At 39.4% G+C, this 26377-nt stretch overlaps 1 protein-coding gene across 4 annotated transcripts in view; it reads left to right on the forward strand.

The window, feature by feature from the left end:
- DYNC2H1 (dynein cytoplasmic 2 heavy chain 1) overlaps nucleotides 1-26377 on the forward strand; it is a 193158-nt gene that overhangs the window by 113264 nt on the left and 53517 nt on the right. For 3 of the 4 annotated variants that reach the window (XM_075417967.1, XM_075417985.1, XM_075417976.1), the window contains 6 exons: nucleotides 5310-5435; nucleotides 8349-8459; nucleotides 10385-10540; nucleotides 12543-12618; nucleotides 14703-14914; nucleotides 16611-16715. In XM_075417967.1, the coding sequence (XP_075274082.1) occupies nucleotides 5310-5435; nucleotides 8349-8459; nucleotides 10385-10540; nucleotides 12543-12618; nucleotides 14703-14914; nucleotides 16611-16715 (786 nt within the window). Of the gene's footprint in view, nucleotides 1-5309; nucleotides 5436-8348; nucleotides 8460-10384; nucleotides 10541-12542; nucleotides 12619-14702; nucleotides 14915-16610; nucleotides 16721-26377 lie in introns of all 4 variants that reach the window. The other variant, XM_075417994.1, reaches the window with a different exon arrangement.

Here is a 26377-nt window from a genome sequence, read left to right on the forward strand (position 1 = left end):
GCCTGACCAGTCTGATAGCTTTCTACGATGACATGACTGGCTGGGTAGACGAAGGGAGAGCCGTGGATGTTGTCTACCTTGACTTCAGCAAGGCTTTTGACACAGTCTCCCATAATATCCTCCTAGGGTAGCTCAGGAAGTATGGGCTACATGAGTGGTCGGTGAAGTGGATAGAGAAGTGGCTGAATGGCAGAACTCAGAGGGTTGTCATCAGCGGCGCTGAGTCTAGATGGAGGCCAGTAACTAGTGGTGTCCCTCAGGGGTCAGTACTGGGCCCAGCCTTAACTTCTTCATCAACGACCTGGATGAAGAGTTAGAATGTACCCTCAGCAAGTTTGCTGATGACACCAAACTGGGAGGTGTGGTAGATACACCGGAAGGCTGTGCTGCCATTCAGCGTGACCTGGACAGGCTGGAAATTTGGGCAGAGAGGAACCTGATGAGGTTCAACAAAGGCAAATGCAGGGTCCTTCACCTGGGGAGGAACAACCTCATGCACCAGTACAGGCTTGGGGTGGACCTGCTGGAGAGCAGCTCTGCGGAGAGGGACCTGGGTGTCCTGGTGGACGACAGGTTAACCATGAGCCAGCAGTGTGCCCTGGCTGCCAAGAAAGCCAATGGGATCCTGGGGTGCATCAAGAAGAGTGTGGCCAGCAGGACGAGGGAGGTTCTCCTTCCCCTCTACACTGCCCTGGTGAGGCCCCGTCTGGAGTACTGTGTCCAGTTCTGGGCTCCCCAGTTCAAGAAAGATGAAGAGCTACTGGAGAGAGTCGAGCGGAGGGCTATGAGGATGGTGAGGGGACTGGAGCATCTCTCCTACGAGGAGAGGCTGAGGGAGCTGGCCTTGTTCAGCCTGAAGAAGAGAAGGCTGAGAGGGGACCTAATATATGCTTATAAATATCTGAAGGGTGGGTGTCAGGAGGATGGGGCCAGACTCTTTTCAGTGGTGCCCAGTGACAGGACAAGGGGCAATGGCCACAAACTGAAGCATAGGAAGTTCCATCTGAACATGAGGAAGAACTTCTTCCCTCTGAGGGTGACGGAGCGCTGGAACAAGGTGCCCAGGGAGGTTGTGGAGTCTCCTTCTCTGGAGATATTCAAGACTTGCCTGGACAAGGTCCTGTGCAGCGTGCTGTAGGTGACCCTGCTTCGGCAGGAGGGTTGGACTAGATGACCCACAGGGGTCCCTTCCAACCCCTACCATTCTGTGATTCTGTGAAGGAAGTTAGTATGTAAAAGCATAGTTTGGTGTCTATATGTGTGTTGTTCCCACCTACCTTGCCACTGACTTCTGATTCCGTTGGCAAAATGGGTTGGAGAAGAGAGATGCAAGTAGTGATCCTCACAGAAGCAGTATCCTCACGAGAGACATTCCTCCAGCTCTGAGAGTGAAAAAGTGAGAACATAGATGAAAGAGCATGAAAGAGACTGAGAATTGTTATACAAGCGGAAACATTATCTCTTTTAATGTGGAGTAATCGAAATATGAACAAAACCCGCTGAAAACTAGACTTCATAATTTCCTCCTGTTATAGAATTTGCATATTTCTTTCTTCAACAGAAAACATAAATCAAATGTTCAAAGTTTATGAATACTTATGGTATTTTGTGAAATTCTGTAAAACATTTTGAGAAATTTTACATGTAAATGTTAATTAATTGTTGATGGGAGTTCCTGAACAGGACTCTTCTATTTAAAGTCTTTTTAAAAACCTGTTTAAGACAGACCATGCGGGAAAGCCCTCAGATTTCAGGAATAGGCATCCAACACTGAAATTAATGCCCTGCCAAGACAACAGTTGGTTTTTGTCATAGTATACAACTTTTTCCGTTTTTTGCATTCAACACGAAACTGAATAGGGTTAAGATAATTCCCCTTGAGTAGACTTTAATCAGGAATCGTACTGTAAGAAAACACTTTGTCTTTTCTGTGTCTGTTTCAAAATTGGATCTATGCAGAGGCATTGAAAACAACTTTTTTTAAGAAGAAATTAACTGTAACTGTTAAATTCATAGAATAACCTAGATTGGAAGGGACTTCTGGAGATCATCTACTTCAACCCCCTGCTCAGAGTAGGGAGGTCCCCCCTACATTATGGAGATCCCACAATATCTCTGAGCAACTTGTTCCAATTTTTGACCACTCTCACAGGAGAATGTTTTTCCTAATGCCAAATCATTATTTCCATATTCCAACTTCTGTGCATTGACTCATGTCCTGTCACCATGTGTGTCTGAAAGAGTCAGCTCTGCATTCTTCAATCAAGTAGTTGTAGACAGCAAGAAGGTCTCCTGTCTGCTTGGCTAAACAAACCCTGCTCAGTGTGCCCTGACCATACTGGTGGTCTGCTCGCTTCAGTATGACCATGACTGTCTTTTACTGGGGAGACCAAAACTGTACATAGTATTCCGGCTGTGGTCTCACAAGTTCTGAAGAGACGGGAACGATTGCTTCCCTGGACTTGCCAAAAGCTTTTACTAATACAGCCCATTATGGGATTGGCTTTTGTTGCAGGGACCTGTTGTTGGCTCATTTTGAACTTGTTGTTCGACTAGGACTTCTTTTTCTCCAAAGCTGCTTCCTAGGCAAGACCCCAGCCTGTACTGTTGCATGGGGTAATTCCATCCCAGGTATAGGGCTTTGCATTTGCCTTGCTGAATTTCATGAACTGCCAAACTGTTACTCCAGTCTGTTCAGGTCCATCTGAGTAGCAACTCTGCCTTCCAGCTTATGGGTTGCTCTCCCTCCCTCTCACCCACAGTAGTGCTATCCGTTAGCTTGCTGAGAGTGCACCCAGTCACATAACCCAGGTCACTGAGGAAAATATTAAACAGTATTTGTCCTAGTACTGATGTCTGAGGGATACGACTAGTTACTGGCTGTCAGCTGGGCTCCGCACCACTGACCATTCTGTGATGCCAGCAGTCCACTCATTTTTCTGCCTATCTTATTTTTCACTTTTCCAGCCCATATTTCTCCAGTCTGATGATAAGGAGGATATGGGAGACTAAAGTCAAGGTATACAACATTCCCCTTGTCCACAGTGGCAGTCACCTCATCACAGAAAGCAATGAAGTTGATCAGGCATGAGTTGCTGTTGGTAAATCTATATTGGCTGCTTCTTATCACCTCTGTGTTCTGCATGTGTTTAGAAATGGCTTCTAAGAGGACTTGCTCCATAACCTTCCTGGGACTGAGTGGAGGCTGACCAGCGTGTAATTACCGAGATCTTTCTCCTCCTTGCCCTTCTTGAAGATAAATGTGACATTTTCGTTTTTGATCAGCAAACACCCCAGATCAACATAAGCTTTTGAAGATGAGAGAAAGGAGTGACATTAGCTGTCCCCCCAGCCCTCCTGGATGCATCCCATCTTGTCCTGTGAACTTCTTTATTTCTAAGTGTGTTGAGTGATTCCTAAATCTGTCTATCTCTACTTTGGGTATTGCTTCACTCCTGCATGTAAGTTTGGGAAACCTGGGAGGCCTGAGAACAAGCCTCAACAGTGAAACCTCACACTAAAAGAGCATTGAGTACGTCGACCTTTTCCATGTGCCTTGTCACTGTGTGCCTTGCCCCACTGAGCAGTGGGCTCACAACTCTCCTTGGCTTTTCATGTCTGATGGAACCTTACAGAAATCAAGAAATACGAAGTCCTGCTTCTGGGAAAGAAGAAACCCTTGCATTGATACAGGCAATAGATTGACTGGCTGGGGAGGACCTCTGCTGAAAAGGACTGGAGGGTTTTTGTCAACGACAAGCTGGACGTGAGCCAGCATTGTGCCCTGCCAGCAAAGAAGTCTTTATGGTGACCTAATAGCAGCCTTTCAATACCTACAAGAAGGTCACAGAGAAAATGGATCCAGACACTTTGCAATCAGGCATGGCGGAAAGAAGCAATGGGCATAAATGCAAATGAGATAGGTTGCAGCTGGATGTAAGGAGTCACTTTTTCACCATGAGAAGTCAAACAGATTTCCCGTTGCAGTCACTATCCTCGGAGGTTCCCAAGAGTCCACTGGGCAAAGCCCTCGGCTCCTGATCTGATCTTTCATAACTGCCCTGCTTTGAGCAGAAGATTGAACTAGAGACTTTCCAGGATCCATTCCAACTCAAATTATTCTATGATACAAGTGATTTCCTAATATTCATAATACACAGTGCCAATATGCTTGACACCTTTCTGCAAAACTCTATTTCATTCTGTCATTTGACATATTCAGGGGAGGGGAATTGTCATCTGGCTGATCACTGGTTAGCATAGAAGTGGAAAATGTCAAGTTTAATGTTGCTTTTACATAGTCCTTGAAATTGTTCCTTTCCTGGAATGTGCACTGATGTAATATATTTTTCACATCAAATTGTAACGATGTAGATTCTACTGCCAGTTTATCTGTGATCATTTTGGAATGCATATTTCTTACTCTGCCAGGTGGCTTTTTGTGTTTATATCTGCGTGTCCTTCACATGTTTGACTTTTAGAATGTAACATGGTATCGTATTTGATATAAGGAGCGGTACTCAAAGCTAAATCATCTGACAGTTGTTCTACTAATGAGAATATCTTATTGTTGTTATTTTTTCCTGGACTTTCTCATGCAATTTGCATAGAACATAGAAGATCAGATTTTTCTTCTTGAATCATTTCTCATATGCGGTAAAGAAAAGACCACTAAATTTGTGTGGAGTGCTACCATACTGGTTGGTGACTTTCAGTTATCTTCTTTTGGCTATATTAAATTATTTCAAGATATGGTACTCAATTTTATTTAGGCAGAGAATGTCTCTGTATCATCAGCTAGAGCTAAGGCCACAAGTTTCTTCAATTCAGTGCAGTTTTAGGATAAAAAGACAGGATGGATTTCTTAAAGGATATTTGGTGAAGCCATAATGATCACAATAGTTCCATTTTGTTATAGCAGTAATGCCAAGACAAGACTTTTTAGATTGGCTAAGACCACTTTCTTTTCAGCTTGTTTGGTTCAGGGGGTATTGTTATGTATAGCTTCTAATTAGACTCTAAGGGAGACCTAAGGTGAATGTACTCTACAGATACTGTAATACCAATTTTTCCAGACTAGGTAATGTTGTTTCTTAAGAAACTCTGGTTAGAGAGATTGCAAAGAAAAAAACCTTGTTTTCCTTAATCTTTTCCCTGCTGTAGTAGCCTGTCACATCATCAGAAAATTCTGATTATCTTTAGCACACTTTCTTTTTTACATATGCACTCTAACTTGGAAACACAGCTTTGTATTTAGCTGTTTAATGAGGTATGATAAATTCCTGATACAACTGTCTCTGTCATTTCAGATTGCAATGGGCCAAGGCCAAGCTGACCTGGCTATTCAAACTTTAAAAGAATGTGCACGCAATGGAGAATGGCTTTGTTTGAAGAACTTGCATCTTGTTACATCTTGGCTTCCTGTACTGGAAAAGGTGAGGGTAACTGGAGAAGAATGTATTGGAAACCAGACAAAATTAGTATGCAACATTTCTGAGGCTTTTCAGGCATTTCCACGGTAATGTTGAAAATTCCAATGATTTAAAAATAAATCCTTGCAGTTTTCTTGATCATGAATAAGGTGAAACGCTTCAGATCTAAGCAGCTCCTTCCTTTGTGTGAGCATTTTTATTTTCATACAATGTAGAATATTTTTGCCATGAGTGAACAAATGCTTCTGTTTGGACTTCTGATACTTTATGGGATACTGTCCATGTCTGCTGAACTCTGAATCTATGTATGCTTGAGTTTATTCTCTCTTTTTTCTTTTTCAGTTCTAGGACTTTCTTTTTAGTAGTTCTTTTTTATTAACTGTACCTTGTGTCTGAGTCAATAAGAGGTTTTTGCTAATTTTAAATTAAAATGTTTGATGTTTTGTAGAAACGCATTCTTACTGTTAAAATATAGATATGTATCAGAAGTTTCTTATTCTTTCCACAAGAACATAATAATGAATGTGTTAAACTTCCTGCTGAGGTTAATACAGACTGAGATTTGCTGATGTTTGACTTGGCACATCCCCTTGCCTGTTTTGCATACCATTAGCAAGATTGAAGCTGTGTAATTCATATGTTTGGACATCCTCTTAAGAGAGATCTGCCTAGTTATAATTCAGTTCCATCCAGGTACATGAATTTAGTTCTCAGTCTTTCCATTTGAGAAGATGAAGTATGTCTTCTGGTCAATGTGAACTTTGTTAGTATGATACCTTCACAGCTTACAACTGACTGCCCTTAGCTGTCATCGAGCCAAACACGATGTATCAGAGGATGCATGCTGCACATGATTGCACTTGAACCAGCATGTAAATTGCCTTGTTTTCTTTTCTTAAATCTCCTGCTTCCAAGGCTGTGGATCATGTTCATATCTTAGTTTGTCTCCCATAACATCCTCATAGACAAACTGATGAAATATGGACCTGATTGTACCATGGTGAGGTATATTGAAAACTGGCCTGACTGCATGGCTCAAAGGGTTGTTGTCAGCGGCAAAAAAATCCAGCCAGAGGCCAGTCATCATTGATGTGCTCCAGCAATTGATTCTATGGCCACCATTGTTTAACATATTAATTAATGATGTGAATAATAGGACAGAGTGCATCCTCAGCGAATACAGATGATACAAAACTGGGAGAAATGACTGATACAACAGATAGGTGTGCTTTCATTCAGAAGGACCTTGATAGGCTGGAGAAGTAGGCTAACAGGGGCCTTATGAAGTTCAGCAAAGGGAAATGCCAAGTGCTTCCCATGGGAAGGAATAATTCCAGGCACCCAGACAGTTAGGGAGTAAATGGTTGAAAAGCAGCTTGGCAGAATAGACCTGGGAGTCCTGATGAGTAAGAAGCTGACTATGATCCAGGAATGTGTGCTTATGGCAAAGAAGGCCACCAGCATCTTGGGCTGCTTCAGGCAGAGCGCTGCTAGCAGGTCAAGGGAGGTTATCCTTCTCCTCTGGTCAGCCCTGGTGAGACACGTCTGGAGTGCTGTGTCCAGTGCTGGGCTACCCAGTACAAGAGAGACATGGACATACAGGAATGAGTCTGGTAAAGAGCCACAGAGGTAATGAAGGGACTGGAGCATGTGTCATAGAAGGAGGGACTGAGACAACTGGCACAGTTCAGCCTGGAGAAGAGAAGTGTCGAGGGAAATCTCATTATTTAGTGTGTATTGGCTGATGGAAGGGAGTAAAGGAGACAGAGCCAGACTCTTCTCAGTAGTGTCCTGTGACAGGACAAGGGGCCATGGGCACAGACTGAAATACAGCAAATGCCATTTAAACATAAGACAAAGTTTTTTTACTGTGAGCATGGTCAAACACTGGAACAGGTGTCCCAGAGAGGTGGTGGAGTCTCCATCCTTGGAGGTGTTGAAAACCTGAATGGAGACAGTTCTGGGCAGCCTGCTGTAGCCGACTCTTGCTTTGAGCATGGAGTTGGACTAGACAGTCTCCAGAGGTTCCTTCCAGCCTCAACCATTCTGTGATTCTAGGTACCAGATAGAGTTGTCATTTTGCCTAAAGAGCAGAACAATTAATGGGTTGACAGAATTTTCTTCTTTACTAAAAACACTGAATACAAAATGAATGTGATTATGTTTTAGAGATTATCACAATGAAAGGATTGTGAGAAAATCTGTTAAGACTTTTTTGAACTATGTTTCTTCCAAAACACATACACAGAACTGTTCACATTGTTCTCAAGTCGATTGTCAAACAATGTTGGTATTGTCGGTGGAAAATATGTCTGTTTCAGATGCACATAAAGCACCAGCAGTATGTTTTCATACATTCAGTAATTACATATTTTTTGTGAAGCCTTTATATTTGAAAGAGCAGTTGGCAATATTTATTCTCTTAGAACTTCATTTTCCTATCTTCGGTTTTCTGTGAATCATGGTATGTGAAGTGGGCATATAACAAACACTTGAAAAGAAAGAATTAATATAGCTATACAGTTTTTGAAAGTTGTTGAGATCTGTTGTGATATGCAGCCCACACTCCAAGCCTTCGTCTTTCGAGATGTAGCCTTCTGGTGCTTTTTACTTAAATGAAGTAAAGAACTGCTATATATTTTTATGCTCTGAATTTATAATCTGGAGGAGGAGGTGCAAATGTTTTGACACAGCAAGGATGAGCTTCGAACTTGAGCACAACGAGCAGACAGAATGGGTGTAGAAAACACGTCTTGAAACTGCTGTCTTTTGAATAACCTTACTTGTAAAGCAAACTAAAGAATTTTTGGACAAGCCTAACTTTCTAATTTAGGATATTATAGTTCTGTAAATGCTGTTCTGTGTATTAAAAAAAAAATCCAAAACCTGCTTCAACATATAACATTTCTTTGATAGGAACTGAATACATTACAGCCTCAACCAAACTTTCGCCTTTGGCTTACTGCTGAAGTTCATCCAAAATTTACTCCGATTTTGCTTCAGTCAAGTCTGAAAATAACTTACGAAGTAAGATCTGTTTGGAAAGCTTTGATTACTTGTTTACAATGAATGAACCTATATGTGTAGTAAGCTATACGTTTAGATAAAATTTGGCTAAAGTGGATGATTTAGGTAACTGATTTTGCCTTATATTTTGATTAGATGTAGTACAAAAAATGCTATGAATTTACCTTGACACATTTTTGATGATAATTTATATGTGGAAATTTGCAGAAGCTGTGCTTCAAGGGAAAGGTTTCTAAAATTTCTTGCCAGATGTTCTTTTCCAGTGGAAAGTCTGAACTGAAAATAAATTTGCCTAGGGGAACTATTTGTTCTGTTTTGTGCTCTAAATTCTTTTATGCATTTAATCAGTGTTTCTTGAAAGCAAAAGCCTATACAGGTGCTGGAACATGGCTGAAAACACAAGGAATTCCTTCTTCTTGATGAATGTCCTCACCTGAAGATCACAGAATCATACTTTCTCTTCCGTATGTTTCTTTGTGGCCCTATAGCTTTATATTCACTGGACCCTTTCAACAGAAATGGCTTTGCTTCCATAAGCAGAACATATAGTTAAAGACCTTTACTAAAAATTGAGAGCTTTACTTTCAAAATGGCAAAGGAACCTAAGCAGTAACTGGGACCATGCTCCTCCGACTTGTTGGAAAGTGATCTAATTATTAATGCATTTATGCATTAATGTCCATTATGGAAGTCATGGATGGGGGTGCTACTAACTCTTCCATTGGTTATGGAGTGTGTAGATTTTGCCTTCACCTAAACCAAGAAGCTCTGACCTTTTAGAGTCCAATGTTGTGCACTTTCAAGAAGGCAAAATTGCTGCACTTTTATATTGACTGCAGGTATTTTTAAACTTCTGGGGTACCTTCTTGCTTATATTGAGGTCTTCAATGGTACAGAAACTATGGGACTGGGTAGGATTGTCACATTTCGTCTAGCTTCTTGAAGTTACTCATCCCACTGTCTTTGGAATAATTGGAACTTCGCACTGAGGCAGTGTTCGAAATCCTTTGTTACCTTTTCATTTCTAGTAAATATATGTTACCACAAAAGGGCAATGATAGCCAATGACATGGGTAATAATATTTGATTATTATATGGTTGTGGTATGTCCCTTAACTGTTACCAATCAAGATGTAGATATTTAAAAAAAAAATCGTCAACAACAGTATTTTGCAATTATTTGCCACAAGTGTGCATATGCAACATGTGCAGCTATGGTAATCTTATGAAAACATTAACATTAACAACCACTATTTTTCAAAAGAAATGACATCCTTATAAATACAAAACTGTGATTTAAATCTCTTTAAAATTTATGTTTGTCTTCACACTTACAAATGATTTGAAAATGTCTGGGTAACTAATCAGTTGGTTTTACTTTTAAGCACTGTCATTTTTGTTATTATATACACTTTAACTGCAGTTATTTCTACTGGTTGTAAACATTACCTGCCACTAAATCAGAGAAATGGATTTTATCATACGTATATACCATATCTATATGCTAGCTAACAATGCGGTCATGGCATAAAGGCGAGTTGACTGATCACAGAAATGATGGTTGGTAGCTGAGCTTGTAAAATCAGAAGAAAGGTTCTTCTTCTTGAAAAAATCAAATTTGCTTTTATATTTACATATTTTCATAGAGTACTATTCTTTCACTAAGTTCTTTTAGTGTAGTTCAGTCCTCCTACCAGTTGGTACTGGTTACAATTTCCTTCAGTATGTTTAAGTTGTTTTTAGCATAAGATCATTCTGTTGTTAGGCCATTGATTACAAGCAGATTTTTTTTCTCATTGAATTTTGTTTTATTAAGTACTGTTTGTCATTCCGTTAAGTTATAAATTGCAAGTTAGAATTTGAGAAAAGACTACATGGAAGTATTAGGTTTTCCGTCTAGAATAATGTTTTTCCTTCCAATCCAGGCACCTCCAGGCCTCAAAAAAAATCTCTTGCGAACCTATGAATCTTGGACACCAGAGCAAATTAATAAAAAGGGAAATTTGTCCCGAGCGCATTCTCTCTTTTGTTTAGCATGGTTTCATGCTGTATGCCAAGAAAGAAGAAATTATATTCCTCAGGTAATAGATTTTTTTTTGCTACCTTTTTAAAAATTTTGCCCCATTTATTACCTTTTATACTTGGAAGTATTTTTTATCAGATATACGCTGGGTCATGTTCAGAGATGAGAAATAGTCGGATACTTCTTGTGCCTGCTTTCATTACTGTCTCTGAATTCATTGCGAAGTAAGGTCTTGGTGGCCTAAATTCCCATCCCTCTGAAAATTGCTACAGCCTGCATGGGGTTACCTTGTGATTTGTGTGCTGATACTGATGCAGTGAGGTCCCATGGAAAACATTCTGTGAATCCTGTTTACTTGGGACAGGAAAAAATATTTTGGAAACATATATGGTTGAATGGAAGATAAGAGAAAAGAGACACTTTGATGGGAAGGAGGAGACAACATTGTGTACTCTTCCTGCGCACAAACTCTGTTCAAGGAGAAGGAAGAGCACGGGAATGTAGTCATTTCTTGTGAGGATTATAATGGTTTTCAGAGACTGTGATGTATTTTTTCCTTAGATAAATTTTTGTTTAAAGTAAAAGTTTGTTTCTGTCTGCAGATGGTTAAATTAAACAGAAAATAACCCCAATCAACAAACTGTTCTATGTCTTGTTTATTTTATTTAGACTAGGGATGAAATTAACTTGTTATCGGGGAGATTTGATCTGGCAGAGCCTGGAATGTTTGAGAGTATTTTGCTAGTTTTGACTTTGTAATTTAGAAGGTTGTTTGCCTCTTGTGGTAACAGACTTTGAATATGGTGTTCAAGAAGTAGGAGAATTGGAAATATTTAAAGTACTGATCTGACACATGAACTCTCATTTGGCTTTGTTCAATTTCATTTATCACCAGCTTTCCAAGTGACATGAGACAGGATTACTACTTTCTCCTTAATTCCACTGTAACTGTGTTTGTCTCATGTGCAGACTTAGTGATGATTTTGTATTTTGCTTAAGAATACCGGTCTCTAACATTGCTGGACTGCAATTAATCCCAGCTAGAAGCTCTTGTATTTTATAATGAATTTCAGGTTGTTTTGGGTCCATGTACAGATCTGTCAAAAAAAACCCCGTGACTGTTGAGAGACTGCATTTTTCCAGTTTATGACCTTCAGGGTGACTGGCTGATAGTTTGGTTGTGATCTGTGGAGCAGCCACCATCTTGACCTGAGACTGTATCCTTCTCACTGGATATGTGCATGTTATCTGACACATTTGCCTGTTTCTCATCATGAGTCATATGCACCTGTTCCTGTGATATAATCCGTATGCAAAGGTACAGCCAAAAGAAAAGACAGCAACAGGAAATACCTTTGAGATCTGGATTTCTTAAGTTCTGTATCATATGTCAATATTTATTTATACTTATCCGTTTACATTGAAAGTTTTTATGAGAATTACATACACATTACACATTAATGCTATATAAGGAATAGTACCACCAAGAACAGAAAGGAGGTACAGACTGAGAATGATTAAAATATGCATATGGTGGTCAGCATTTTTGCTGTAATAGTAGCAGTAATTGCTTTTCTCATTATAATTTTTTCAGTTAGTAGAGGAGTGACGTGAATTAAGGAGTAAGATGATGAAAGCATACTTTAGACTGTGTTTGAAGAAACTTACTTATTTATGAAAATCCAAAGGAAACTGAAATACAAAAAAGCCCTCAGAAATAAAATCATAATTCAATGTGTGATCTAGTCACAAATGCCAGCAAGTTTTAGCTGAAGTAAATACTGTTAGGAAATAAAATAATCTTAAATTTACATTACTCAAACTCAAAGGATTCTAGTTTTTAAAAGTATGTAAAATTAAAGGCACTGGTAGAGCTGATTTTTTTTGTGCTACCTCCAACTGAATGTTGCCACAGATGCACTTCAGAGGACATAGGATGCCTCTTTTTTCATTCAGTATTATGTATTATACAGTATTCAGACACCACATAATATTTGTATTTTACTTCATGATCATCATTGTGTAACTAATTAATTTCTTTGGCTTTCTTTTAATGGTAGGGTTGGACCAAGTTTTATGAATTTTCTTTATCTGATCTCCGTGCTGGTTTTGACATTATTGATGGACTCTTTGAGGGTAAGTCACTGCTTAAGGAAAGATTTCTCACATCTGTAGCATCACATTTCTGAATGTCTCTCTGTTAAGATTTTTAGAAGATTAAAAACTTTCACAGCATTTTTTAATAAATTGATTACTTTGCATGGTTGTTTTGTTTGGAGCTTGGAGTGAGGCCATTCTGTTTAAAGGCTGATTTGAAGCATTTTGAAGCATAAATTTTGCATTTGAATCTTCACTGGAACTTTTTCACAAATACGAACACATGACCAGGTAGTTAGGTAACTACTTCAGTATAGGAAGTAGTCTGACCCTGAATCAGCTGTGCTAAGGCTTATTAGGCTTTTCTGGTTTTAGTTACAGACTCTGAGAATTTGTCTGTGTTAGTAAACTGATAAGGGCTGGACACAGGCACAAAGCTATTCCATGATCAGGTTTATTTATTCCCATATTTGGCTTATACAGACTGGCATTTGCATAGGCAGTGATAAGGCATGGTTTTTCCTGTAGCAGAGCCTGGAGACTCTTTCCAGTAGGCAGCAAGCAAGAGGTTATCTTTTATTTTAGGGCAAAAGACAGTTTAGCTGTATGGATGCGAGCCACCTTGTGTCATCTGCCCTTGAGTTCAAACGGGACCTGTCCCGTTACACCGTTAGTAGAGATACTGCATGAAGAGCTTTATCTTTCTACAACACTCAGATAAGAGTGGAGATGCTGCAAGGCTCAGCAGTAAGCAAAGCTAGAATCACAGGATGAATCATAATTCCATTTTTGGGAGGTTGGGTAAACCAATAATTTTTTTGTGCTGAGAACTATTCTGCTCAGCGTCTTGAGTCCAGAGGAATAAATAGGAAATACAAGAGTGCCTGGAAGATGTTATCTTCTGTCTGCATTCCTTCCCAGTGTGAGCTCCCCCATATATTGCATAAATGAATTGAATATTAATTGAATATGAATGAATTCTTCATATTGAAACTCGCTGTTAGATAGAGCCCACTTCATTGTAGCGTAGTGATTTCGTAATAGTAGTTAATAAGAAAAAGGTAAATTTTTATAAAGTTTTTGCATTTTATATAATTTGAAAGTAGGAACTGATATTTAGAGATAAGTTATGATCATTGACTTAAATGAGACTTATGGATGATTAGTATTTCTGGAACTGGACCTTAGTTATACAGACTTGAAACGTACAGTGATATAAAGGAGTTGAATCAACTATCAATGGTAATCATTAATCTAATCATTAACTGTTGCTGTGGAGATAACTTTTCTTATAAAGGAATGATTGAAGTATTTGGAAACAACAGTTACCACCAATAAACGCCCCCTTAAAGTAATTGCTGCTTCCTTTTTCAAGGGGCTTTAGGAAGTACCTTGCTGATCAAGCTTCTGCCTGCACATGAATTCTATAGGGTATAAGTAGATCATTATCCCATGTAGTTATTTTTGACCACTGTGATAGAAGGGAGGGGAAAGAAGTTATTATGAAATTGTAGGATATAGCTAAACCAGAGTAATCTAATTGCAACATTAATCTGGCCAGGAAACAGAGTACCATGCTTAGTTTTATGTGCTATGTTGTGTGATTTAGAAGGATTCACAAAGTACCTATCCTGTACCTCTTTGTGTTTGAAAGATGACACTCTGGTAATTACCTATTTCGAGCATGGTCTGATTTTGGTTTAACCAATCGGTTCGTTTTGTGAGATCAGATGGTACTGTGGTACAAAATAGTGTATAATATTTAGAACAAGGGAAATTCTTTTTATTTATGACAAAGGAGCCCATAATGAAAATTTAAATAGCATCATTTCTGAAATGCTTGTAAACAATTGATTTATCTACAATAAAAAGCACTTCAAGACTCATTCAAAACTCATTTTGAAACCCAGTAAGCATTTGTTTTAGCAACGAAAAGTATTTACAAACTGACTGAAGTTTCTGCAACTTTTATTATTTGATAATACAGAAGAAAAGTAATTAGAAAATAATTATTTGATGTGTTTGTATTTTTTTTATTTCACTGAAGATCTGCAATGATAAGAAGAAATGCTTATAATTCAATGCTATCCATTGATACAAAACTAATCTTAAGTAATTTATAGGTTCCAGAGATTTTCAGTGGGAATTTGTGCATGGCTTGTTTGAAAATGCAATCTATGGAGGCCGTGTAGATAATTACTTTGATATGAGGGTTCTTCGGTCGTACTTGGAGCAGCTTTTCAACTCACGAATCATTGGCAGTTTAAATGCTAGAGGCAAGAAGATGACTAGTTTCCCATATTCGATCTCTTTACCGAACTCCTGCAGTATTTTGGTAGGTATACATCTTCTGTCACCTAATGTAGAAACTAAAATAGGTTATTTTCAAGAATCATTCTTGGAAGTAATTCCACAAAGAAAATCAGACTTACAATCCAAAGGATACCTTCATTTAGTTATAATTTATTTACTAATTTATGACAAAGAAGGATATCATTACATTTTTATATAACTTAGTGTATTAACATAATAGCATGTATGTACAGACTGCTAAACATTCTTATAACTTCTGGATGAAATAGGAAAATCTAAGTAGATCTCCTTATTTACAAAATATGTCAGTTTTCTGACATATTCTGCTAACATGCTGTGGAGGGTGTGTGACATTTTATTTGGAGATAAAGATGTATTCTGATTCTCCTTTAGTATTCCTTTAGTGTAAACAAGCAGGAATTCAGCAGAGTCTAAAGAACTGTTCTCTCTCTCTCGTTTCACATACTAATGTTGTTGTTACTATTGTTAAGATTAATTGGCATTTTAATGTAAGACTACATACTAGACCTCTAGTATAAGTTGATGGAATTATGCCAGTAAAAGTAAATTGCTGTTCTTTGGCATTCTCTACTTGGTTTCTGACTGTTTAGGTTTGGGGTTTGTTTATTTTTTTTACTTTAAATTGATGGTTGTTTTGTATAGATGTGCTGAGGTAATATCTTAAAGAGAGAAGGAATAAACAAACCATGCTGGTCTCTATTCTTGTACCTAGTATGGTCAAATAGATGAACCTTTCTTCTTGCCTGCACTACATTTAGCATCTCTAAATGTCTTATATGATTATTTATGTGAGAGTTTATACTTTTAAGTCTTAAATGTTTTTTGCAAATAGTTTTCATTAGTAGAACACTAATAATAAAGCTAAATTTGATAAGTTAGTTGGAATAATATCTCTTACTAAATAGTGTTCCCTCAGTGTTTGGTGTAGAGGTCTGCTACTAATGTTATCTCTGAAGTGAAATTCTGTGTCAAAGTAAATTGTGCACGCCTAGGATATGCTCCTGCAAGAAAAGGAGAAAATGCACATGACATAACACAATAGAGTGCAGCTAAGCTTCCAAATAGTAAATATTTTTTGCCTTCAAAGCCACAATAAAAGACACAGCCAGCACCATTAGTCTACCTTAGTCTGCAAAGCCTCTTTCTGTTTTGTACAAGAGCAGCATCACTAGTGACTGTTACACTATAACCACTATTGATGCTAATCTGCATCTCAAATGATCATGTAAACCTATTTTTACCAAAACAATTTTACTTTCTTTGAGTGACAGTAGCTTCATAGATTTAAATAGGTGAGTGTTCTTCATTTTTTAAATAAGTGTTATGCTCTATTTTTCGAAATCCAAATGCCAAAATCTTTTTTCTTTTTTATAATGTCTTTAATCTTACTTTTATTCAAATCTGAAAACTATTGTAACTACTTTTCAGAGACAATCTTAGCATTTTTTTTCGCTTGATAGCATCATTGTCATCAGAATTGCTTGTTGTTATTTTAGAGTGGAAACACTGTATAAAAGAAGATAGCTTTTTATAAATAAAATTTAAAAAAATTTGAATAAGATTACCAAGATATGTAATGTGTTATATACTTATGTTATACAGTGCACTTAATGAAATTCTTTTTAACATACACTGTTAATTTCGTTACCTGAACAAGAAGTTCCCTCAGTTATGTTTATTCTTTTCTTCTAATGCAGGATTATCGTAATATTATTGAAAGCCTTCCAGAAGATGATAAACCTGACTTTTTTGGCCTTCCTGCTAATATTGCTCGTTCATCACAACGTATGATCAGTTCCCAGGTAAAGTTACATTTTTCGTTGAACTCTAGATCTTTTCAGTGTCCAGTACAAGCTAGAGAACCCAACCATGTGTTCATAAATATGAATTTCCATAAGAAATTCAGAGTAAATGGAGAGATTTTTGGAATATGTTGACTTTTATCTGTAGAATATTTTGATATTATAGCAATTGTCTTTAGTTATAAAGGTTTTTTTAGGACTTAAATAAACATAGAATTATTGAGAAAGTTTACAAGAATATAATTCAGTTCATGCTGAAGAGTATCGACATATGTAAATAGTTTCACTAGTTCTATTTATAGGCTTAATCTAACTCACATAAATGGGATAGTTCTTACAGCTGCGGTTCACTGCAAGTTAAAGTTTTAGTTTTGGTCACCAAATTCTAATACAACAGCTTGACAGATGGAATATGTGTAACGTTTTGTGCTTTTTCTGAAAGAGAAGTTCTGAAGAATTGTCCATGTAGTCAGAATTCTTTCTTTACTATTAGAAATGTGAAATTTGGGGGGAAAAAAAAAAAAGTTGTTCTCACTGAAGAATAACATATAACTACTCAGGCATGTCATAATGAAATTCTCAACATAATGAAAAGTAGTTTCCAGGGGTTTTGTACATCTTAGATTAAAAATTCACTAATTTTAAATATTTGCTTTAGCTGTAAGATATGGGAGCTGGCTGTATCATAATCAAGAGTTCCCAGCTATCATTTATTTACAGTCTAGTCCAGATTTTAATATATATTTAGTAGGTAAGAATGCAGTTATCTTAGTGCTGAAATAATAGGCAAGAATCAAAGATTTTCACCAATTTGTTTTACAGTTGTATGTAGAAACCTCAGCTTGGGTGAGTGACCTGGGTTACCAGTTGTGCTGGGTACTATTAATGGCACAGCTGTGTCAGCTATTCTTCTTGCCCTTTTGTGGAGCCAGAAAATACTGAGTGTCTTTCTCATTCTCCTCATAACTTCTCTTTTGTCAGTCTAAGAAGGCAAAAAATGGAGTGATTTGAACTCTGGATGTCTTCATCATCGATACATTGGTTTTGTTTGTTGGATGAAGCTTTTTATTGCTGATATTTTATCACTTCCCTTAGATGTCAATTGAGTTGCCTAAAAACTGATATCTTGTATCATCTGGAGATGCCCTAGTGTATTTAAGACATCTACTAGGAACTGCCAAATACGACACAGGACCCAAGTGAATAAATCTTGTTGTTGGGCCAGCAGCTGGAAGTCAGGAACAAAATGGCACTAGAAGCCAATGATGAAGCAACTGATTCCCACTGCTTGTGTACCCTGATCCAGAGCATGGATCTGGAGGTCCTGTGTCATATCTGCCCATTCATAACATTTACTTGGATAACATACAGAGTCTTAAATGGCATTATGTGTAATGACTGAATTGAGCCACTATGGCCTTAGAGTCTAGGGAGGAGTTTGACTAAGTGGCTGTACCTCAGCCTGAGTTGAAATTCGGTAAAGCTCATAGGCAGGTGTTTTGTTTATTCAGGTTTGCTGGACATTCTAATAACTTTTAGCTCAAATGTGGAATAAGTTCATGACTTTGAGGCAAACCTTAAATTCTTTATTCTATTTTTTTTTTCGTTGTTTTTTAGTTAAGTCTGGATGAGAGTTCATAGTTGCTGTATAAGCGCAGTTAAGCAGTACAAATCTTTAACTAGTGATTAGCATAATTAATCTGACTGGTAAATTAATTGATTCAGATAACATGAAAGTTGATTGAAGTGGGAATCTTACATGAGAGCTGTGAACTGGTTTGTATATCAAGGCTCGCTTTAATTTTCTGCACAACCCTAGCATACTTTCTTATATAAGGACAGGAAGAAAAAAAAAGATTAAGTCATAGAATCATAGAATACCAAGTTGGAAGGGACCTCAAGGATCATCTGGTCCAACCTTTCTCGGAAAAATCAATTGGAAGTTCCCTAGAACTGGAATTCCCTCTAATTTCAAGACTTAAATTTACATTTTTTAAAAAAGTATCTTATTGTTTGCTCACACTTACCTAAAAAGGGCTTCATGCAGAAATTTCTTATTGCTTTAAGACCTTTGATCTGTTAAAAAAAAAAAAGAGTATTGCATTTTTTGAATATCAAATATAGTACTGGCAAATTTGTTTAAATATATCTGTTCACTTAAATCGATAGCTGTATTGTCAAATTATTTGTTTTATTATTAGCACATGAAACTATAAAGCTATATAAAGACAAGTCAATAGGATGAGGGTGCACAGGGTAATATGCTGAGCTCAAGAACTCCTCTGTTACAAAGCCTTAAAATGCATCAAGGCTCAGTGTATGTTGGTCTCTCCTCCCAATTACCTAGCGATAGGACAAGAGGCAATGGCCTCAGGTTGCATCAGGGCAGGTTCAGATTGGATATTATGAAAAATTTCTTTACTGAAGGAGTGGTGAGGCATTGGAACAGGCTGCCCAGGGAGGTGGCGGAGTCCCATCCCTGGAGGTGTTCGAAAAATGTGTAGATGTGGCACTTCAGGATAGGGTTTAGCAGGCATGGTGGTGTTGGGTTGATGGTTGGACTTGATGATCTTAGAGGTCTTTTCCAACCTATGATTCTATGATTATAATCTTGAAAATATGAGACTGTTGCAGTTACAATGCTCTGAGGTGCTTTTTTGTCATAGGAGAGATTTCCTCATCTTTCCAATAATAGTTTGCGGGACTTCTTGAAGTGTTAGGCATTTTAAATGACAGAAATGGGAGATTTTTCTTAAACTGTGTTTCTATCTAACTATAAATCTTACTCTCATTACATTTCTGACAGTTGGCAGCTGCCTTAGATCCACAGGTGATCTCATGGTTCACAATCTGAAACTGAATGATTGCCTTCTAACAGGAGTGTTTCTCATAAATCCATTACAAAGCAGAGAACAGCTGAATGAATAACCTAGCGAGAAATAAGTTGGTACCAGCTCAGTCACCATGTCACTAACACCAGAAAGGTGATATTTAATACCGTGTCCACTACGTCACTGATTCTGTGCTGTGTGGTATATTCTCTTATAATCTATGTCTACTATCCCATATAGTTTCTCATCTACTTGCTATTATATTTTTTCAGTCTGTATTTTTACTAACATCTTCTTCCTTATGCAGAGATGTACAGTAATGTATCATCTGCACCAATGAACTCAAGATTAGGTGAAGCAGGTTTTTTTGAAACAGGCATACTCTGAAGTTATTTGTTTAAATGAACTGACAGCAATTTCTACTTTAGTCATATGTTTAGGCTCAGAGATTTAAAATAATCATTCGGATATACATTGATTTTAAGTACATTAGAACTAGTAATAGTATAATCTATTCTATTAACCATGAAGTTAAACTGATGTAATTCTGTTGCAAGAAATCTGGTATCATTTTTTTGACATTGTTTCTCTGCACAAGGTGGAATACTTAGGTAATAGAAACATAGATTTTATACAGACTTTCCATTAATATTATTTATTTTTCATGTATAGGAATGATAGTTTGTATTGCTGCAGCAACACACTTTGCTGTAGCAGAAATTCGCTGCACCACATTGGAGCATTTTGCAGTCATGCAGAGATCTCTTCTGTAACCCACTGCATCACTAATGGTAGAGTAAAACTAAAACAGCACTAAAATGAAATGGACTTTTTTTCAGTAGCCCTGCAAATGTTTATTATATTCACAGCTTTTCTTTTTTCCAGCAGAGAACTTAAATTCTAATTTAAGAGCTGAATATCGCTAGCTGTGTTACTAAAATATTGGTAATTACTAATTGCATTGTTAGAAATTATGTCTTACAGTGTTCTGTGGTGTAATTCAGAGAGTATTAATACTGCATGCATACTAATAAGAGACATTTTGTTTGTAAGAAGATGTTTGACTTAAATAGACGTGATCTTTTCAGCAACATGACTTACATTTTTTCCTGGATTTTGTCCTTAGTTGCTTTATGTAGGTAGAGCAATTTGAATTTTTAGAGGCTGGATTTCTAGAGTTCACTGTGGCTCTTTGGTTCTTCCATACCTACTGTTACAACAAGCCTTTGACACAGCATCCCTTAGGTTGAATATGGTCATTAATAATCTCACATCTCTTGCTGTGTTCTCTCTTCAGAACAGTGCAGTTAAAATAGAAAAGAACTCAGCTGATAGTGCAGCTGCAGGAGTCAGCATAGCTCGTCCTGCTTATTTTAGAGCAGGTAGAGATTTTCTGTAGAGCTGCAACTCGAGTTTCCTCATGCTCAGCGAGAGGCCTCACCACTCCGGTACAGTCATGCTCCATTCTTCTGATCTGATAAACACTGTAGTTTTGCCTGCATATTGGCCTCTATTCAGGTGGTTTGATCTCCTCATCTAACCTATAACCAATGATGAGAGTAGTCAGAAAGTGTGGAGGTTTGCTTTAGGTTTCCTGTGGATGAGGAAGGTTTGTAATTTAGATTTCTCTCCAGTCACCTTCTTGCAAAGCGGCCTTTTGGCGCCAGTGTACTTGTCTCTTATTCTTGGGACCATATTTCTCTTCTTTTATTAATTCCCATGAACCAATTTCATCCTTTATTATCATTTTTAATAGAACCATACATGAAGTGTCATAGTCAAACTAACATTTATCATATGTGATAAACAGAATTTTTACAGACTGAAACGAACAGGCCTGCGTATGTATTTTTACACCTTGGAAAAGTAGTAAGAGCTATCTTGTTCTGTGCAGGATTTAGCATACCTGCAACTAATACGACTTAATGCCAGTAACCACCCTAGGAAGATGAAACGAAAATGCAGAGCCGTTGTGTTGTCTCCTTTCTTGGCACTACAGACTGAGGCATTACAGGCGCTCCTTAGAGAGCATAGCATTTAAAGCCTTCTGCTGGTGTTGTGTGATCCCATCAAATCCAGTCGAGTGGCTATGCCTGCAAATGACGACAGCCTGTATCTAGTAGCTATGCATGATCAGTCGACTGGTTAATCTAAACATTCTGTGATAATATACTAAAACATTTTGTGAAAAAAGCCATTCAGTAACTGGCAAGTTATCCGAGACTCTTCAGATATGACTGCCAATCGTAATCAGTATGGCTAGCATTTACTTTGCTTAATGTTGATTTCTATATAGAATACTGTGTATAATCATTTTAATAGTGTCTTGCATCATAAATTCAGCATTCTTTTACACATACAGATTCATAATGCTTCACAGAGACTATCGTATGAGACTGCTAAGTCTCAATAAGGTTGAAGAATAGGTTGGTTTTGATATTTTCAAGCATGAATGAGTACGCTTTTTCACACATATCATGCAGGCATAAAGGATAGTTACAGTCTCTCTGTATACTCGTACAGCATCTTGATTCTTGTGCATTCACCATTCCAGTAATGGGAAATGGAAGGCAAGCCTGTGGACTTCCAGTTCACTTTTTAACACCTCTTGAGGACGATTGTGCATGCAGAATTGAAATTTACTTTTTAAAGTTCATGGAGCGCTGTCTCATGTGAGTGGGACCCCATGCTAGAGCAGGGGAAGAGAGTGGGGAGAAAGGAGCGGCAGAGACAACACGTAATGAACTGACCGCAACCCCCGTTCCCCATCCCCTTGTGCTGCTTGAGGGAAGGAGGTAGAGAAGTTGCAAATGAAGTTGAGTTTGGGAAGGAAGGAGGAAAGGGGAGAAGGTGTTTAAAGATATGTTTTTATTTCTCATTATCCTTCTCTGATTTGATTTGTAGTAAATTAAATTAATTTCCCCAGGTTGAGTCTGTTTTGCCTGTGACAGTAATTGCAGAATCATCTCTCCCTGTCCTTGTCTTGAGCCTTTCATTGAAAACGAGAGTCACAGAGCAGTTTAGGTGGGCACCTGGCATCTAGCTTAAAGTGCTTAAGGGCACAACAAATGTAAAATAATCCTCTGAACTTCAGATTGTTGAAGAGTCCACAGACTGTAGCTTCTTACCATTTTTTCAATGAAATACTATAAACTTATTTAATTGTAGATTTTATATGCCAATTAAAAAAGTTGAGCTATGAATACTTGCAGCTTCAAGTAAGAGGGTTTCAATTCACTTCAGCTGACGTTTCTGCGACTATTTCTGCTCCTCTATTTTGTCCTTTGTAATTTTATTTTGTAGTTTTATTTTCTTTTGAACCAGTGATACTCTGAAGTTCTGATGGTTCCGTTTTTGCAACAAAATTACTTGCGCTAAGAACCTGCTTCAGACAAATTTTATAGTCTCAAATGTAATTCAGATCTGACTAGGATTTTCTGTGGCAGGGTAGAGGATATAAGGTAATTTAATTTTCCCAGATACATTTCTCTCAAACCCAGTTGCATGCTTGTCTTCAACTATTTTGTCTCAGAGTGAGTGATGGAAATCACTCTCACTTCTCCCAGTTAGCAACTCGATTATTTTTATTATCTGAAAGTAATTGCAGAAGGATATTTGCTTGAGATACTCCTTTTTCTTTTAATCCTAGATATTCATCTCAGCTCTTTTGGTAATAACCGATTCTGCTTTCCTGTCTCCTCTAACTAATCTCAAAATGTCTTCATAGAATCCATCTGGTGTTCATGAAGGCACCATAAACAGTCGAACAGTTCTTGTAACTTTAATGTGCTTCTTTGTATTGTTAAAAAGTGACTTGCTATTTGGTATATTTAAATGAATGCTTTTCCCATCATGTTATACTCTAGGTGCTTTCTTCTGACCTTCTGCCCCTCAATTTCTCTTTGCACTTTGGTCATCACTGCCTGACAAACCTAGTTTAAAGCTCTACTTGCTCGTAGCAAGCCTGTTGGCAGATACTGTTACACTTTGTCATACACATTCTGTCTGCCTCTAACGGTCAATTTCTCTCAAACAAGTTGTCACAGCCATAAGAGCCAAAGTTGTGTCTGCAACATCACAGCGCTGCAACCAAGTATTGTCACCTGATTGCATGGTCACATGCACCCACACAGCTCTTCGCCATTGGGGTTTCCTGAGCAGGAAAGCGGGAGGTGCCAACGAGCAGCAGCTCTGACTCAGCGTGGGTGGGGCCGAGTGTGACAGCAGCCAAACCCCCTCATGTACAAGAGCAGCCCCCCGGGAGCACAAGCAACCAGTAAGCGCAGCGAACAGGGCCGGCAAACAGGGTGCGGCGCGGCAGTCGGTGCAAGCAGGGCATGCAGGGAAGGCAAGAGGGCAGGGTGCAGTCCCCCTCCTGGCAACCCAACTAGTGGACATCGCCCTCCCAGGAGATATTGTAGCCATGGTTTCCACCCACAGGAAAACTGTTGCCAGAAAGAGCGTGGGGACCTAGACGAGGTCCCGCACAAACACTGGTGTCCAGGTCTCTGGCTGCAGGGAGTGCCTGAGCCTGGCACTTGTACCGGAGGACAGCAGAGACAACAGCTGTGTTTGGTGCGACCGGGCAAATGATCTGCTCAGCCTGGTGGCAGAGCTGACAGAGGAAGTGGAGAGGTTAAGGAGCATCAGGGAGTGTGGTGGAGATCGACTGGTGGAGCCGCACCCTGCCCTCCCTGAGGCCGAGGCAGCAGGAGGCGGCTCCACAGAAAGCAGAGGACCCCCTACCCTCTTGCCACCAAGCAGAAAGAGGGGACGTAAGAGACAGGGGGGAATGGAAACGGGTCCCTGCTCAGGGCAGCAAGCGAATCCCATCTCGGCCTCCCTCACCTCCCAGTTGCCCTTAAGCAGCAGTTATGGGGCTCTGGAATGTGAGGGACCGGCAAATGAGGATGCGGGTGAAGGTCCATCCGGGGGGTTGCCTAGGACAAGTCAGTCAGCCCCAAGCATTACGACTGCCCTGGCTAAGAAAAAAAGGAGGGTCATTGTCATAGGCGATTCCCTTCTGAGGGGAACAGAGGGCCCGATGTGCCGACCGGACCCATCCCACAGGGAAGTCTGCTGCCTCCGTGGGGCCCGGGTTAGGGATGTTGCGAAGAAACTCCCTGGTCTGGTGCGGCCTTCTGATTATTACCCCCTCTTGGTAATGCAGGTTGGCAGTGATGAGATCATGGAGAGAAGTCCCAAGGCCATCAAAAAGGACTTCAGGGCACTGGGGCGACTGGTTGAGGGATCAGGGGCGCAGGTGGTGTTTTCCTCAGTCCCATCAGTGGCAGGGGACAGCACTGAAAGGGGCAGGAAAACTCACCTGGTTAACAGGTGGCTCAGGGACTGGTGCCATCAGTGGAATTTTTGTTTCTTTGATCATGGGGAGGTGTACACGGCACCGGGCCTGCTGGCGACAGACGGAGTCCAGCTGTCTCAAAGGGGAAAAAGGGTGCTTGCCCACGAGCTGGCGGGGCTCATTGAGAGGGCTTTAAACTAGGTTCGAAGGGAGAAGGGGACATAACCAGACTCACTGGAGATGAGCCCAGGCATGGCATGCTGGGGTTGGGGGTGAGATCGACAGCCCAGCTCAAGTGCATCTACACCAATGCACGTAGCATGGGCAATAAACAGGAGGAGCTGGAAGCCATTGTGCAGCAGGACAGCAGTGACTTGGTCGCCTGAAGAAGAGAAGGCTGAGAGGGGACCTTATAAATGCTTACAAATACCTGAAGGGTGGGTGTCAGGAGGATGGGGCCAAGCTCTTTTCAGTGGTGTCCAGTGACAGGACAAGGGGCAATGGGCACAAACTGAAGCACAGGAAGTTCTGTCTGAACATGAGGAAGAATTTCTTCACTCTGAGGGTGACGGAACACAGGAACAGGCTGCCCAGGGAGGTTGTGGAGTCTCCTTCTCTGGAGATATTCAAGACCCGCCTGGACAAGGTCCTCTACAACCTACTGTAGGTGACCCTGCTTCGGCAGGAGGGTTGGACTTGATGACCCACAGAGGTCCCTTCCAACCCCTACCATTCTGTGATTCTGTGATCACAGAAAAGTGGTGGGATGACTCTCATGACTGGAGTGCTGCAATGGATGGCTATAAGCTCTTCAGAAGGGACCAGTGAGTTAAGAGAGGCGGTGGGGTGGCTCTGTATGTCAGGGACTGCTTCAGTTGTATAGGGCTCAACGATTGTGATGACAAGGTTGAATGCTTATGGGTAAAGGTGAGGGGGAAAGCCAACAAGACAGATATCATGCTGGGAGTCCACCCAACCAGATATGTCACTTGGACTATGATTCTATGATTATGAATGATTTGGTTATGAATGCTATTACCATACCTTGATCCTATCAACCTCCATAGACCCTGTTCTTGCAGAGGGCGTAAGGGACACAGAGAGACTGAAAGTCTGAGGGGTTTCGTTGACAGTTCAGTCTTCAGAGCACAGCCATGTGGGTAACTGCAGCACAACTGTGAGGAACAGTGTGGAAGTACGTAGTTCTGTCAGAGGGCTATCAAACTGAAACCCGTTCCCTCCCTTGACACAATGAAGACATAGTTGCATTACACTGAGTTACTGCTTTCCCCGTATTTACCAAAGTGACTATGTTTTAACTTCATTTTTTAGTTTGAGCTATAAAGTCTTATGAAAACAGAAGTGTCTCCTTGAACAGCTGTGTGAAGGGATATATTGGTTCATTCAGAGAAATGAAACATAGAAGTGGTTTCTGTGCTAAGACCACATCCTTTTAAAGCTGGTAGATGGCAGTAGAGCATCTGCTCTGACATTGTCTCCAGAGTTACTGAGAGGAGTTTGTTACCTTT

This window comes from Opisthocomus hoazin, chromosome 1 (assembly GCF_030867145.1).
Source record: "Opisthocomus hoazin isolate bOpiHoa1 chromosome 1, bOpiHoa1.hap1, whole genome shotgun sequence".
In the NCBI taxonomy this organism is placed as follows: domain Eukaryota; kingdom Metazoa; phylum Chordata; class Aves; order Opisthocomiformes; family Opisthocomidae; genus Opisthocomus; species Opisthocomus hoazin.